The 16,647-nt window shown below is 41.6% G+C and overlaps 1 protein-coding gene across 1 annotated transcript; it reads left to right on the top strand.

The window, feature by feature from the left end:
* The first annotated feature begins 890 nt into the window (after positions 1-890).
* Positions 891-15,523, top strand: LOC118424837 (trichohyalin-like). The gene is made up of 5 exons (XM_035833636.1): positions 891-1,025; positions 10,065-10,178; positions 11,921-12,656; positions 13,721-14,195; positions 14,932-15,523. Exons 2-5 carry the CDS (start codon positions 10,088-10,090, stop codon positions 15,304-15,306), a joined length of 1,677 nt encoding a protein of 558 aa, XP_035689529.1. The 5' UTR covers positions 891-1,025; positions 10,065-10,087; the 3' UTR covers positions 15,307-15,523.
* Positions 15,524-16,647: the final 1,124 nt, after the last annotated feature.

Here is a 16,647-nt window from a genome sequence, read left to right as displayed (position 1 = left end):
GACAACAAAAACACAATACGGACCAAAAACAATTCAACGACATGCCTTGTGCATATTCATTGGCATAAAATCTAATTTTTCGTTTCCGCAAACAGCCCGGCCGGGCCCCGGGTAGGAAATGTGACGTACGGTAGGCCTTACCTGCTGTGTTCTGGGTCAGGTGACTGCAGTTAGTCCGTGTTTGCGTTACGTTGTGTTGTTCCCACATCAAGTGGCGTATCTGTTACGGCTCGTGTTTCTACACTAGCCCGGACCTGCTGTCTACTTCCACCGACACCGCCATGGGAAGGAAACAAGCCCAGTTTTTATCTCTATCATAACTGTTTGGCCATGTTGATTCGGTGTTATAGATGCCATCTGCGATAGCATGAATTTTCATCCATTTTTAATCTCATGTACAACGTTGATTAAAAAAGTTGAAAAACGGATAATATTGGACGAATACTATTGATGTGAAGAAGAAAATTTCAAAAATCTATTGTTCACACACACACAAAACACAAACACACACACACACACACACACACACACACACACACACACACACACACACACACACACACACACACACACACACACACACACCACACACACACCACACACAATGCGTTTAGTGACTTATCCAACCATCCTAGGCACGTGGGATGGGCACTTTTTTGCGGAGGGGGGAGTTTTTAATTCGCAAGCTCGCATCATTTTAGGGTTTCTTAGTACAAGAAAATCAACATTGGCCTTAACGATATAAAGAAAACCCCAGAGACAAACCCTAGCTCTGACAGCTCTACCGCTCTGTGAGGATAGGCAGTTTGCACAGTGCACAAGCGTGGCGACACACGCATTTGTCACTAAGGATTGAGACGTGTTGTTTGCTTGGTCGTTTGGCAGCCAGTTTGTCTAACACAGAAAACCGGACGACGGACCGAGGTGGACCACGGACTCAACATATGTTAAACCCTTGGTTATGGTCAAGTCACCTAGATTCCACATATGCCACAAGACATGTCGGCGATAATCAACACTTTCAGGTAAGTTGTCAGAGTTAGTGTTACAGCCATCAGTTATTCTAACAACCTGCGAGGTTGCCTTGGTCAAATTTGTACACAATCTTCATTCCGTTCCGTAACAAGGTCGCGCCATTTTGCTAGCAAACAAGAAAAATGCCTTTAGTTAGTCGAGTGATGTTAAGTACCTGGGACATAAACACAAAGAGTAGAAGTTTCTGGTCGCCAAACGTCACGTAAATGGACTACATTCAAATGGAACGACTAGGAATTATTTTTTCATCGCATCGCCAAGAACAGCATGGCGGCAAACAGTTGACTTAAGCTTAGGCTGAGATCATGTGGACGTACGGCTCCGATTCGTACCAACTACAGCCTCGAATAGACTACACATATCGCAGGACTATCACAACAGCAGGGAAATAAATATGGGGATCCTGACAAATGCCCTTGCTGACATAACGTTTCTATTTTGCACTATCCAGGACTAACACAGTGTAATTATTAAGTATTTGTCCACATAATGAAGCTCTATCATGACCTGGAATGAACTCGACAGTTCTTCTGATTACTAGCAAATAAGTCATTCCCTACCAACCGCTTATCTTCATTATGTTGTCTTTCAACAAGTATATCTAAATGATCTGAAAAAAAAACGCTATACCCCAGGATTGTTTGCGTATCCAGCCGAGTGGAAAAAACAAAAGATAGCCAATAATTAATCCGCGCTTCTATATTCATCAGAAACAACGATGCGTAATTCCCTACGCTGGTGCATTACTAGTCCGTTTAAAGGTACAATCACACAAACGTGTATACCTAGTCCATGAAAGGTCTGTAGTGACTTTTTTTGTTCATACGCAGTCGTACTCACACTGCGTACCTCAATCGTTTTGTGCCAATTGTAGGATTGAGTATTGGGTCGCAATGTGCATGTGCCTGCGTACATAAAGGTGGGTACACACGTGTGTGTATATTCAATTCCGTACGAGGTCGCTAGAAAAATAATATAGATTGGACAAATATAGCCAGATAACATGCCAGCTGAGTTAAGGTGGGCTCCCACTGCACTCGCGTCACGCTTGCGTCGCTTCGGGGTTCGACAACGCAGACGTTACCCCGCGGCACCTATAGGTGACGCGAGCGAACCTAGAGGTGACACAAGCAAACCTAGAGGTGACACAAGCAAGCGCGACGTTTTTTTGGAAGTTAAAAAATAACGCAAGTGGCAAGATGCCCCAACAGTGACCCAAGAGTGACACAACAGTGACCCAAGAGTAACACAACAGTGACACAACAGTGACGCCAACATGCCTTCAACAGTATCAAGGTTATATTTTGTCTATTTTGCACCAAGTATCAAAAGTAAACATCATTTTATTACTGAAAAGCTATTTTGGATACATTTTGGATATCATTTTACAAAAGTTTTTCAGTTACAACAGTGACCCAAGAGTAACACAACAGTGACACAACAGTGACACCAACATGCCTTCAACAGTATCACGGTTATATTTTGTCTATTTCCTATTAAAACGTAGGAAATATCAAGATTTTTCATTTGTGAAATATGCAAATTAACACACACCATTACACATACTTGTTGCAAAACACATAAGCGATGGAGTCAAATCTGGTATATGGTTCGTGTCCATTCATTTGGGTTACTTCTTTTACTGTAAAAGTCTTTCAAGGTTATCATATAACATAAGTAACATTCATAAGCATAAGCATCATCACAAGGGAAATTATTTCATTATAAATCTCATTTTTAGGCATTTTCATCATTTTACAGTGATTTTTCATACATTGACAACGCTGCGACTTCCGATAACCTGTCAATTTAGTCTAGAAACGCAACAGTGACGCATGTCAGTGGGAGCGCAACAGAAAATCGGCGAAAATAACACAACAGTGACACAATGAACGAACCTCGAAGCGACGCAATCGTGACGCGAGTGCAGTGGGAGCCCACCTTTAGCTGGTCGCCAACCGTACTCCTCGGACAGCTAAATCCTCTGGCACGTCATTTGTCTACAATTCGGCTTATGTGTAGCCTCCAATTTCTCCTATTTTTCTAACCACCTGTGGAGACTTTAAAATTCCATACAGAGTTGAATATATACACACGCGTGAACCCGGCTTTATAAAAGTGATACAACACGACGGACTTCATATGGACTTAAAGCTGTACTTCGCAAGATTTGAACAAAACAAAAAGTAGCTTTCCCTCCTTTTTCTTTACATTGTTAGTTCAATCAACCCTATAGCATTCCATACCAATATTCAGGGAAAATGCTGCTACATCATTGCACCAAATAAAAATTGTGATCTTCAATGCTAAAAAGTTGTTGTATAGGCCATTCACATTAAGGTTTTGTTCTGGAGAATATTTCAGTTTTGGGGCCCAAATCTTGCGTAGTATACCTTTAACATGCTCGCTCAATGAGCCATTACAAATCTCAGGCGAATGCACAAGGCACACGGCATCAAATCTTACACAGTCTGACAGAAATACCGTTCGAGCATGCGGTTATCTATATCTACGTTATCAATACTGTTGAGCGCACACGATGTTGTAGTACAAGTGGCACAAGTACAGTAGTACGTACTACGAGTACTATTGTGTGCTTGGATGCACTCGACGTACATAAGCGAACACCCTTGCATACAAATATACAACATTCTGAGCACCAATATTCGGAAAGCGAGGCCGCTAACTGTAGCGAAGGAAGTATTTGATCGCTTAAGGTGGTATCTCACTGCACTTGGGGCACCTGTACGACACTGCGGGGTTCAGAGACTACTCAACGAAGTTCAGAGATTAACTTACATATACGTTGTGTGTATTTTGTTGTCTTTTAAGTCATACTTTTACGCAATATCTAAATTACCAAAATATCGGCGAAAATAACACAACATTGCTGCAGTGAACGAACCCCGCAGTGCCGCACCGGTGTCCCAAGTGCAGTGAGATACCACCTTTACAGAGGAGTATTATTTACTCTTACAATGACATCATGCCATTCTTGGTCCAAAACGCAGATTTGCTATGACGCCCTTTTTGGCCAGTTATCTTTGTTGTCAATCTTCAGCGAACGTTTGAAACATTCACAGGTCATCAGAGATTATTCTTGGTTAATTATTTGGGGACGACAGTCGGTATCTGTATAGTTGCGACGTGTTATCATGAGAATATGGCAGAGCACGAGCATGTTCAGTTGCAAACAGTCATTACTACGTCTCATCCATTACTACGTCCTAACATTTCAATATCATCATCATCAATCATTACCACCAACCATCCTTCTCACCACCCATTACCATCACCACCACTTACATGACTGTGTGTTCATGTGTGACGTTCAAGAAAGTGGTGAGAATCAATCAAAGAAATTAATGAAATGAAAGACATGTATTAGGCTGTGGCATCGACAAGGACGAAGTTTTCTTGTGTTTTATTTGTGACCTTGCCCTTCCATTGAAGGTCTTCAGTCAGGTCCATGACAGAAGCTTGTGATGTGTACGTGACCACTGTAAAGACCCAAGACTAGAGATCACAAAACCAGCAGCAGTCAACCGTAACGACGTGCGTAATAGCGACACGTAACGCTACATGTGTGGTCTCGCTGCAGTAAGCATGAATGTGTGACGAGGTACCGGTATGGTGCGGTCACTTCCGCCCGACACATACCTATGATTTATTCCAGACCAGGGGTGGGTACCGGTACAAAACATTGTTTTCTTTTTGGACCGTTCAAGAAAAACCGGACCTGAAAAAATTCAGTAGACCGGATGTTGGACCTATTGGAAAATGAACAGATTATATGATCAAGAGCGAAGTAGAGTATACGTAGAGTCTATAGTCATTTCTACCAAGTTTTGCAATCAATCGTACGTACAGAGGCAGTTAGCCTTGCAGGATTTTAAAACACCATTGGGAGTCCAATACTCCACCAAACAGATTTCTTTGTGGCGAAATTGACCATTGTTTTGAGTATTGTCCATTCACAACTTATCACATACTGAATCAGGTCCAGGTGCAGCTCCGGACCGGACCTGGACATGATCCTTTGGACATGAACAGGGTCTGGAACTGAATTTTCTGTACCGGTATGAACCCCTACCCCAGCCCCTTCCATGAAGCCATTTTCACGCAGGCATATAAGTTGGCAAACGGTAAGAATCAGTCAGGAGAGTATGTAGTCTTATGCTAGAAGTCGAGATAAAAATTTAGTTGGGAGTAGATCGGGGGGCGCCGGGGATTCAGGGGCACGCGGTTGTAAGCAAGTCGTGAGCAAACCATAAGTGGTCATGTAATAGTTGTGAAAAGGTTGGGACACAGTCGTCGAGCAACATTGCAATTGGCTCAGAATGACACTTGGTCGATTACATTCAACCCAGCGTCGGCTTTAGGTTGAAAGTGGTTTTGTGAATAGATGAATATGTTACCGGGGCTTACCCACCCCACCCCCTCTCCTCCCTCCAAAAATACTCATCATCAGTCACTGGGTTCTGCATCTATTGTCTTTGGAAAGTCCTATAGCTGCATTCAGTCTTTCTTCATCCCTTTTATTCTTTGTATCCTGCAAGCTTCCTTAGCTCCTGGAGTTTCTTTGCTGTTGTAGGAAAAGATGTCCAAAAATACTACTCTTCTAAAAGTGAACATTTGCATAAGGCCATGTTGATGGATTATATGGATTACATCCTCCGGGAACTCCAAAACTGATGCGAGCGAGCGAATAAAAAAAAAGTTTGCCCCCCCCCCCCCAAAAAAAAAAGTTGCCTTCAATATGAAATCAAAGTGGCCAGGAAGTTTGAACATAGGACTAAACACACATAGTATGGTATACTATGATCCTCTGGACCTGAATTTTCTGTACCGGTACCTCCCCCAACCAACAATAGATTTTTTTTTTCTTTCCGTCCTTTCACATCTTATTCTTTGACTTTAGATTCATTTTGGCATTCTATATATGGCATTAGTTATCTGTTTTCTGATACTTTTTTTTTCAATCTACGGAATATTTGTGCTCATTTTACAGCTGCTTTGCACAATTTATTTTACTTTTTTTGGTTGGAAATGGCCGAAAATTGGTGCGAGCGCGGATGTCATCCATATAATCAAATCAACGTGGCCTAACTGGCAATCCGAAGTCTAAAAGAAACCGAAATCACAAAATAGATCATCTTTAAGCGGCGTTTGCCAAACAATTTAAATGTGGCCCTGTTGGCCTAGTGTAGCAACGTACAGCAGCCAAAAATGCACGTGTGCAACATGTCCAGGGTTCGGATCAGAACCAAGTGCTGAATCGATTTGGTGCCCTTGGGATATAAGCACTTTACATGACTTCGGTTGGGGAGGTAAAAGGAGGTGGCAAGATTGTATAGGGGGTTACTTTCCTATACCGTGCCCGAGACACAGCGGATAACAACCCATTGTACAGTCTCAAAAATGCCAAGACTGTTTTAAAGTCTACTCTCTGTCCTTTGTATGTGACACTGTTAAATAAGTTATTGACTCAAGTGCAGGGCTACATTGTCCTCGTCTATCTGGAGCAAAATAGATTTAAGAAATAATGCAAATATAGCCCGTCAATCTTGTTTGTGTGCTGTCAGTGTAACAAAAGGCAACCCAAAACTAATTAAGTCTTCGTGATTTATCTTAAGTGTCGTACTTCTGTAAATAGTTGCAGAAAAAACCTACTGCGTCGCTATTGACCAATCCCGTTGCCCAGCGCACACAGGTGAAAACGTACAGACGTCAAACAAAAACCTAAATGAGGAAAGGTTTGACTGGGATTTATACACTCTCTTGTTGGTAGAACTGTCAATTTCCCTCGACTGTCTGGATTGGTAACTTGTGCTTTTATATTGTGTTGTTATACTGATATCAATTTCATCAACGTACTGCTCTGAAATATAATCAAACTACAGTGTTGCATACCATATCGCCTTTAAATGTTGCTTACGGTACACAGGATGTGTTATATTTGTCAGTGCCAAACTTGATACCTTTGACGCTAGACGCCGAGAAATGAAACATTTATTTGTCGTCTAGCCTGTTCCAATAATACCATCATCCAGACACTTATTCACCCAGATTCTTACAACTCTGTACATATGGGCCAAGTGCCGTTTTGTGTATTTTGTTGTGTTTTAGTCATACTTTTACGCCTTGCGCAAATCAAATCATAAAATCAGGGCTGTAAACAAATCCATTTCCGTCAAAGTACAGTCGCTCGGCGTAATGAAAAAATTATTCATACTATTCATGCTTCTTAATTCTATCTTGTATCTTTATAACTCCACATTCTTATAGTAAATCATAGAATGATAAAACACTTTGATCGATTGAAAATAAAACTTCGATGATATAAATGCACAGGTTAAGACCATCTTTTTTCTATGTTATTCCATCTCAATTCGTTTAACTGTAAAGGAATAGGGACGCTTTGAACATGTATCAGTGTTATGTCTCGTCTTTTAATCTGAAGAAGTTTGGTGATTCGAAACGCTGATGTGTAGTTGTTACGTCCATGAAATATTCCATGAAAAATGAAACGAAGGATGTATTTATTGATGTGGAGTGAAATATTGTAGTCATAATGTGTCTGCTTCTTTTTCTTTGGGGTGTCTGTGTGGCGCAACGGCTAGAGCGTTGGAATCAGAATCAGTAGGTCCTGGGTTAAATACTCGCCATGCCCCTGCCCCCATGACGGTGGAGTGACGCCCACTGAGCCTCACGGCTAATCTGTCTAAAGATGCCAAAAACACATACGGATTTGGTGCTGCCAGTGTGCCAACATCTGCACACTTGCCACTAAGACCAGTGATTTTTTTTTCTTTCTCACCGCGCTCTCTTGTTGACGTTCTCTTGATCCCGCGCTCTCTTGGCACTCTCTTGGCGATAATCGTTACATTGCAATCCGTGGCTCTGACCGGTGTACCGAAAGTGCGAAAAGGAACGAAAAGGAACGAAAAGGAATGGAGTATGAAGCAAACTTAAATAAAATCAATGAGAATATAAGGAATCGGTACTGCGGGCGTTAGAAGCCTATAAAACGTGTTTTATTTTACCGAGAATTTGACATTATCAAATTTTTACAGCGCTGTTGTTTTTGTGTGGCTAAATTATTCTTTGAAGATCTGCGAAATACAAAGAAACGGAACTGAGATAAGAAAGTAAGGACTAAAATTCAGTGGGTGGTAGATGAATATCGATTATTATACATTTTCAGGATGAGGCAAGATTGTAACGTTGTTGTTGTATTTGGGTGGCTTTTATTCTCCCTAGAGGGGAGCGCCGCATGCAAATGACCCGCGAAATCCGGTCAGGAAAGATATGCTAATAAACTGCTGCCCCACGAGCATGACAGCTCCTTTCAACAGGGCCAACAACATGGTTTTCTGGAGACTGGAGACATATCTTCTCGCTCGTTCACAACGAAAGAAAAGCTGTAAAAGGAGAGACATATATACATTGTACCAAAGAGATTTCATCAAGTTGTACAATGAGTATTCATCATTTTGGCGGGAAGAAAGGTGCCAACGTGAGGAATTTGTGCAAAGGATATTGGGAAATACAATTTCTGTCAACAATTTTCCGTCATATTCAATACAAATAAATTTCTGCCTCTTGCGACCGACATCAGGCCCTCGCTGATGATAAAAAAATCCCAATGCCGGGTTTAGATGTCCTGGTTGCAAAACAAATTTAAGGCGTTGTATTGATATTAATGAAAGTGTGAAAAAAAAGGAAGGAAGAATAATTCCCAACATGCTGGGTTCGAACATTCGACCTATATTTCTCTAAGGTCAAGTTCTTACAAATTGTGCAATACATATACTTGTAACTTTGCTATCATTGCATTTTTTAAACAACTATATCCACATAGCATGGCTTTTTATGATAAAATATGCGCAATCGTTCTCAACATAATCCATTTCTTCTTGTGAAATTTTATAATATAAATGTAATATGGATATTCTAAGGAATGTTATAACCACATTAACACGTACATGAACATAGATATGCATAGATAGGTCTCATCAATATTCATTCCTCCATTGAACCATTGCTATAGGAATTTCGTGGAACAAGCCGCAAAATGCATTTGCCGATCACAGTTTACCTTTTCCTAATATTACCATCGATTTTATTTGAATTTGCTTCATACTTCGTTCCTTTTCGTTCCTTTTCGCACTTTCGGTAGCGAAAGTGCGAAAAGGAACGAAAAGGAAAGTACCGAAAGTGCGAAAAGGAACGAAAAGGAACGAAAAGGAAAGTACCGAAAGTGCGAAAAGGAACGAAAAGGAACATTTGCTCCTTTTCGTTCCTTTTCGTTCCTTTTCGTTCCTTTTCGTTCCTTTTCGTTCCTTTTCGTTCCTTTTCGTTCCTTTTCGTTCCTTTTCGCACTTTCGGTAGACCCGCTCTGACGGCTATCCTATGACCCGGTCCCATACCATCGCCGAGGTGATGGCGATCTGGGCAACGATTGAGCTCCCACAGAGCTCTCACCTCGCTCCCATGTAGTTAGCCCATTCTGTCCAAAGCAAATTGAAGATGAATTTCACTTTGTCATGATGTGCAGTAGGTACAATGTTTCACGTAATGAGTTATTCACATTCGTCGAATCCAGTACAGCAGATTTTAAGAGACTCAATGCTACAGACAGATTTGATTATATATTCAGATGTAACAACTCCCACAATGCTAAAATAGGTAGATATATAAAGACTACTTTGTCATAAGAAAAAATGCCGAAAATCATAATTAGCCCCACTCGATTGTAGTACAATATCAATGATTTAGGCTAGCTCTTATTGTTCTAGAAATTAGAATGTCAAATTTCATTCTATATTTATAATCTGCATATGTACTATGTTTAATACTTGTTTTAGTAATTAGGATGATAAGTTTGTTTCTTTTTTTTTGCCATACATTGTACCGTGTACGATCGTTGCGCAATAAAGTTCTTCTACGACATACCTACACTCCACACCCACATGTGCACTTAATACCAGTCCCTTATAGACTAAAAGTTTATTGTATTTTTTTAGATAAGAGCCCAGAGGTTGGCAGGATGGACAAGGCGACGAGAAATGCGCTGATGCGGGATCAGATCTCCGCGTTCGAGCAGCACATGGACCAGCTCGAGTCAACATTCTCCAAAGGTGAGCCTCACAGTGTAACGCTAGCTAGTTCACCTTTATCAGAGGGGAGAACAAATATCCGTTGTTTTGAGAAACAGAATATATAGGGATATCAAGTTAACGGACGGTGCAATATTGTGAAAATAATTGCAATATATGGACAATATTGCAATTTGAAACCACTGTCCGTTGATTTGATATCCCTAAATACCCTGTTTTAAAACAACGGATGTTGGTTATCCTCACGCATAAAGGTGAAGTGGCATTACACGCACGCAAGTCTTGTTTCTTTATTTAAAACAAGCTAGCAAGTCCTGCATGGGAAGGGTGTGCAATGACACAAGTCTGGTCTTTTGTGTTGGGCTTTCTATTAATCCTCTGGTACATGTAGCAATACAGGGCAACAAGGCATGAGAGAGTTTTGAAAGCATCTGCGATGGAAGGTTTTTTATGCTATGAAAAATGATATTTGCCATGAGGCCGCTTTAACACGTCATACCACCTTGTTGTCTCGTGCGGTGTACCTGCACGGTGTTTGGCCCAGACACCCGAGGTACCGGGTTCACATCCTGTATTGCTACATGTACCTTGGGAACGGCATTTGATACGTTTCTCCTCACTCCACCCAGGTTCATAATCATAGTGGGGAGGTAAAAGGTGGAGGAAGGCGAGGGTTGTGCTCCGCCTCCCAATACCGTACCCTAGACACAGTGTATAACAACTCACTGCCCCTTCGACTTTAAAAGGCAATGGGACTGATTTTGGCTTTGCAGTTATCTCAGTCAAAATAGTCAACAGTTGCCTCTTCGTCTGTTTACCTTCACTAATTGTGTTTTGGCATGTGTGAGTATGGGTGTTTTATTTGTGCAGTGCGTATACAGTGTGTGGATGTATACATTTGTGTATGTGTGAATGTGGTTATGAAGTGTGTAGTATTTGTGTAGTGTGGTGTAGTTTGTAGCTGTTTATGTGTGCGGTTTGCCTCTATGTGTGGTCTACCTTTGTATCTATATTTGTATATGGGAGTGCTTTGTGGTGTAGTGTGGTGCAGTATAGTGTAGCGTAGTGTGTGTGTGTGTGTGTGTGTGTGTGTGTGAGTGTGTGTGTGTGTGTGTGAGTGTGTGTGTGTGAGTGTGTGTGTGTGAGTGTGTGTGTGTGTGTGTGAGTGTGTGTGTGTGTGTGTGTGAGTGTGTGTGTGTGAGTGTGTGTGAGTGTGTGTGTGAGTGTGTAAGTGTGTGTGTGTGTGTGTGTGTGTGTGTGTGTGTGTGTGTGTGAATGTGTGTGTGTGTGTGTGTGTGTGTGTGTGTGTGTGTGTGTGTGTGTGTGAGTGTGAGTTCGCGTGTATAAAATGAGTGTGTGTGTGTGAGTGTGAGTTCGCGTGTATAAAATGAGCTAAAGGTGTGTGGTTCAACTTTGGGGCTCGCGAAGTCTTTATATCAAATATCAGCATGCGGCTACATCGTTTAATTTTTTCTTAAGATTCTCTTCCTACTAAGATCATCGAATCGATCTATCATAGAAGACATGGGGCATTTCATTTTCAAAGAAGAACTCAAACCCCGTAATAGTTACGTAGATTTAGTACCCTATTAGGTACCGTATGTACGATTCATCCACTTAATATTTGTATGTCAGAATTTAGATTATCTACTTGTATTTAGACCACATTCATTCATTTCATGTGCCTAGTCTTTCTTCACTTGCAAGTAGCCCCAAGGGCATGAATTTGTAATAAAACATTATCATTAATCTGTTTATTACAGGAACATTGTACAAGATGCTGAAACTCCTCACTAAAAAGCAGACCATAGAGTTGCAGAGCCTGGCGTCCCTGTCCCAACTTGGCACACTCGTCAGCTGGGAGCAGAAGCGACTTTCTGGGACCAGCGGAAAAACCAAGGACAGAGACATGGTTCACTACTTCGGCTGGTTCCTGGAGTATGTGGACTACCTTCAGGAACTCAAACAAAGCTTTGACGAGCGCATCTTCGCACCGCTGTGTCAGTTCTTCTACGACGAAGAAGACCCAGATATTAAAGGGATCCATTCCGTTCTGGAGGAGGTAGGGGACGGTTCAGGATCCAACAAAAGACAAGCCATTATTTCAAACAAGACAGACAGTGTTGATAGCGGTGTAGAAATGGAATTATTAGAACGCAGTGGGAGTGACTATTCGTTAAGTGCCTTCATAAGAAGTCCTGGAGCGATGTCGGGTCCCAGGCTGGGCAGTGCGTTAGAAATCCTACGTCAAGACTTTCCGGATCTCCTCGAGCCGTACAATAACAAAGAGCTTCGCCGGGTCGCCCTTCAGCTGACCAGGCTGAGAAGACGATGGAGCACGTTACTCAGAAAGGACACGGAGATAGACGAGGATATCTTGGACGAGGAGAGTGTTTCGGAAGTAAACATGTTTAGCGACAGTACACACTTTCAGCCCATTTTGCGACTTGTACCGGATGTTTTCATCAAGGCCAGAAGGGCGGCGGGCTTGGCACGGAGGTAGGGCATCTTCGCGTCATTGTTAAAGCTAAGGGCACAACCCGCCGTACGTGCAGTTTGTCCGTACGTTATTTTTGGGGAGGCCACGTCCGCGACGTATTTCTGAAAATGTCCAGGCGGTAAAGGGCAGGCGCGTCGCCGTACTGGCACGTACGGGGAGCGAATCCGCAGCCCAATGGCACACAAAGTTTTGCCTGCACGTAAAGTTCTACGGCGTGTCTGCGTGCTCCAAAATCCGTCGGATTCTCTACGAGTTCGTACGGAGCCGGTACTTACCACTTACGGATCCCAAAAGATTGCCCACGTTTTGGCACGTAGACAGCACGTATTTGCACTTACGACGGGTTGTGCCCTTAGCTTTAAAAGAATTATATGCGGTGGAATAACTAACAAGTAAACATAGGTTACAAAGTGGTTCTGAAAAAGAGAAGCTTTTGTTGTATCATCAACAATTTGTTGTCATACATTGTTGCTAATGATACAACGAAAGCTTTTTTAACGGTTAAAACGGTTACTTTACCTCAATTCATTACTGTTATTTTTGTTCTAAGTTCTTAACAAATTCAGCGAATAACGTTAAGCTTTTATAATTGAAATAGAATTTGCGCATAAGCTGAAGAGCTCGCATGAAAGTTCATCTGTGACCGTGAATAATATCGTGAAGAAACAAAACTGTAAGATTTGTATCCATATTCTTTTGTTTGTCGATGAAAAATTTTGACTTTTGTATGCACCTGCTCCGTTCGTGGAACATAATGGCAGCTTTCCATCCATGGACCTTTATCACGTCCAGTATGATAGAATCCATGTTTCACCTCTGATTTACCTGAATTTTGACACAGACTAGTTTATATTCATTTGATTGATCACTTTCATGGAGATTTTCATGGTTATTACATTACTGGTTTTGTTGTGATCACGCTACAAAAGCAGTTATTATGCAATGGCAACGGTGGTTTTTGTTGATTAGATTATATGGATGACATCATCTGGCGACCCAAAAATTTAGACCGTATACAGCATTAATCCGAATCACAATCAATGAAACATCCAATTCATTTCAGATGGCTTGAGATCGACGGAACAACTTCCAGAAACCTCCAGACAAAGCTAGAACAGCTTGAAGAGATACAGGCAGCCTTGGAACGGAAACTCGGCTACATCATACACGACATCAAACGGAAAGAAGAGAAACTTCAGCGAGGCAGCGAACAGGTTCAGATGCTCCTCAAGCGAGAGGACCGATCCAACGAACTCACATTTCAACTGTATGGTGTGAACAAGACTATTAGCTCCCTCCACCGGAGACTACGTGAACTGCAAGTCGAGAAGGATTATGTCAGGAAACACTTGAGGAAAAGGCTGGATAAGGAAAGCGAAGAGTACCATTCCTACAAACTGAAGTACATTCAGACTAGACTTCACTCTAAGGTAGTGGACAGGGAGTTATTCGCCAAGCAGTATCAGCGGACTATTCTGGAGGAGGACATGCATGTGGAACTGGAGTGCAAACCTAGTATCATCAGGTTCGCTGATAAGGTGGGTACTGAAACCCTCAACATGGTTATAAGATGTGCGTAAATTCTTCGTTTGGCGGGAAATTGCTCCCAAACCTTAGTAGCGTGCTACCGTTTTCATTACAGACACAATGACTACGTCTGTTGTGCTTTCCCTTTACCATTACATGGTAGTGATATGTTAAGCTATGTTTTGCCGCCTATTTTTTTTATTTGCACCCTTTTATCTTCTTCTGAGTTCCCAACGAATGCAATCCATGTAATAAAATCAACATGGCCTACTGGCGGCAAAACATAATAACATTACTATTATCATTTTGTTTTGCCGCCAGTAGGCAATGTTGATTTTGTCATATGGATGACAGACAATACTGGTAAAAGAAAATGTCCAATGATCTACCAACCTGATGAAATTATTTCCGGACGTACAGGGTAAGGTTTTGCTTTAAGGCATGCTAAAACACTTGTCTCAAATATAGGAGATGTTTCGCACTTACTGGCCATATGTTTTATATAATTGCAATTTGACCTTTCCCTTTTGATAGATGAAATTATATAAAACCAATTATTTACAATCACTGCTTAAAATTGGAATGGAAATACGAATCCATTTGTTTGTGGTGTAAGAAACATATGACAGGACTCATCATTATCATAAGAAGCAATTTATTTTATTGGTTTCACCATAAAAATTGATCAATAATACAGCCCTATATTCATGTATGTGGAAATGAGATGGTTCTGGACCTTCCCTACAGGAGCAAGAAAAGTGCGAACGGCTGGAACAGGAGCTGGAGAAAGAGCGAGAAGAGAAGAGGAAAATTGAAGTTGCGCTGGCTCCACTGAAAAGTGAAAGACAGCGACTCAAGTATGAAGCTGACGAAGACAAATTGAACAGATTAACAGAAAGACAAAAAACTAGGGTACTTCGGTTTCAGACAGTCCGTGAAACCCAGCAAGACGAGATTCAGCGTGAACGTGCGAGATTTCTCAAGATAGGCAGGCAGACGGAAGAGGCTAGGAATTCTGGGAAGAACAGTTTTGGGGAATCAGCAATGCCGAAATCCAGCAGTAGGACCAGGTTCTTCCTGACAGATGGGTATGACTCAGAGACAGACAGCTTCTGGTATTAGGAAATGTGCAATGTGTTGACATGCCCCGGAGAGGAGATAGGCGCCGCCAGGGGACTAAAAGCCTGTTGAGTCAGCATAACATGTTGTGCTGCCCCTACGGCCTACAGTAAAAGGCTATGGGACGAACGAACGAACGAACAAACGAATGTGTTGACAAAGAGATAAACTCGGATATAGGAGAATTCTTTTACACAACCAGCAGGTGCTTACATTGCTTAAGTCTCTCAGAGACCTTCGCCAGAGCTTCTAACTGGAGTTCTGCTTCTCACCGCTTTATGTAGCTGGTGTAGGTGGCGCTTTTGCGGTGAGAAAATAATCCCAAACGTGGCTAAGCTTGTTTACCCCTTCGTCCTAGTTCATCACTGGGGTGATATCCAGATCGCCTCCCTTAATCCCACCTGTTGTCTTCCCTGTTTTAGTGTCTATGACCTTCGCCCCCTACCATCTGAGAGACATCGAAACGTAAGCAATGTACCTGCTGGTTGTGTAAAAAGAATTCTCCTATACCCTATATTGTACCAACCTGATGAAACTATTTTCGGAGATAAATTCGGCTGTAGACTTGCTGCATGCTTCATTGGTGATGGTTTGTACTGGAGTGGTGACATACATGTGCTCGGGTCTTGGGTCTTGAGGTGACAGTCCAGCGTGGTATAACAGAAAAGGGCTGAGCTACTTGATATTCAGATCTAGGTTAGACTAGATCTAACTGAGGATATTATAGTGGAAGCTGCATAATTGTTCACCCCATTTGCCAGCGCATTTCGTGCAATTATCCAAATGGTGCGACAAAGCGAAATTATTGGACCACACCACCATGGGATTTGGGGATTTTGTACAATTAACGATTATCCGTTGTGCAATCAACTGGCTTCTCCTGTACTGGTATCACAACATTCTGTATTCCGTTGATACCTCTGATTAAGGATACCCAGAGTGTCAAAGATTAGAACAGATTTCCAAACTTTTATCTGGTAGAATGAATGAAATAACTCTCTACGAATAGATGAAGGTTAGACATCCAGGTAATAAGATATGACAAATTTGGCGAAACTCTCTACATGAAGTAAATAAATCAAGTGTATTCACAATTTTATGTATAATGAATTTTTAACGACCATTAAAAAAGTAATGATTTGCAAGCCTAATATAGTGGACAACATGTTTGCCATTGGCAATAGTACATCTATCTGCAATCCAAATTATGCTTTTAACAGCTATACTTTTAAATGTTACAAGCATGGAAGTCATCTAGTTAACTAGTTCTGGTCTACTGTAAATGAAACAGAGGGATACAAATGTACATAGACCCGTATAAAGATCTCTGTCCTGTTACAAATA

The sequence above is a fragment of the Branchiostoma floridae genome, chromosome 10 (genome assembly GCF_000003815.2).
Source record: "Branchiostoma floridae strain S238N-H82 chromosome 10, Bfl_VNyyK, whole genome shotgun sequence".
Taxonomy (NCBI): domain Eukaryota; kingdom Metazoa; phylum Chordata; class Leptocardii; order Amphioxiformes; family Branchiostomatidae; genus Branchiostoma; species Branchiostoma floridae.
Note: the sequence above shows the minus strand (reverse complement) of the source record. Positions and strands in the feature narration are given on the sequence as shown.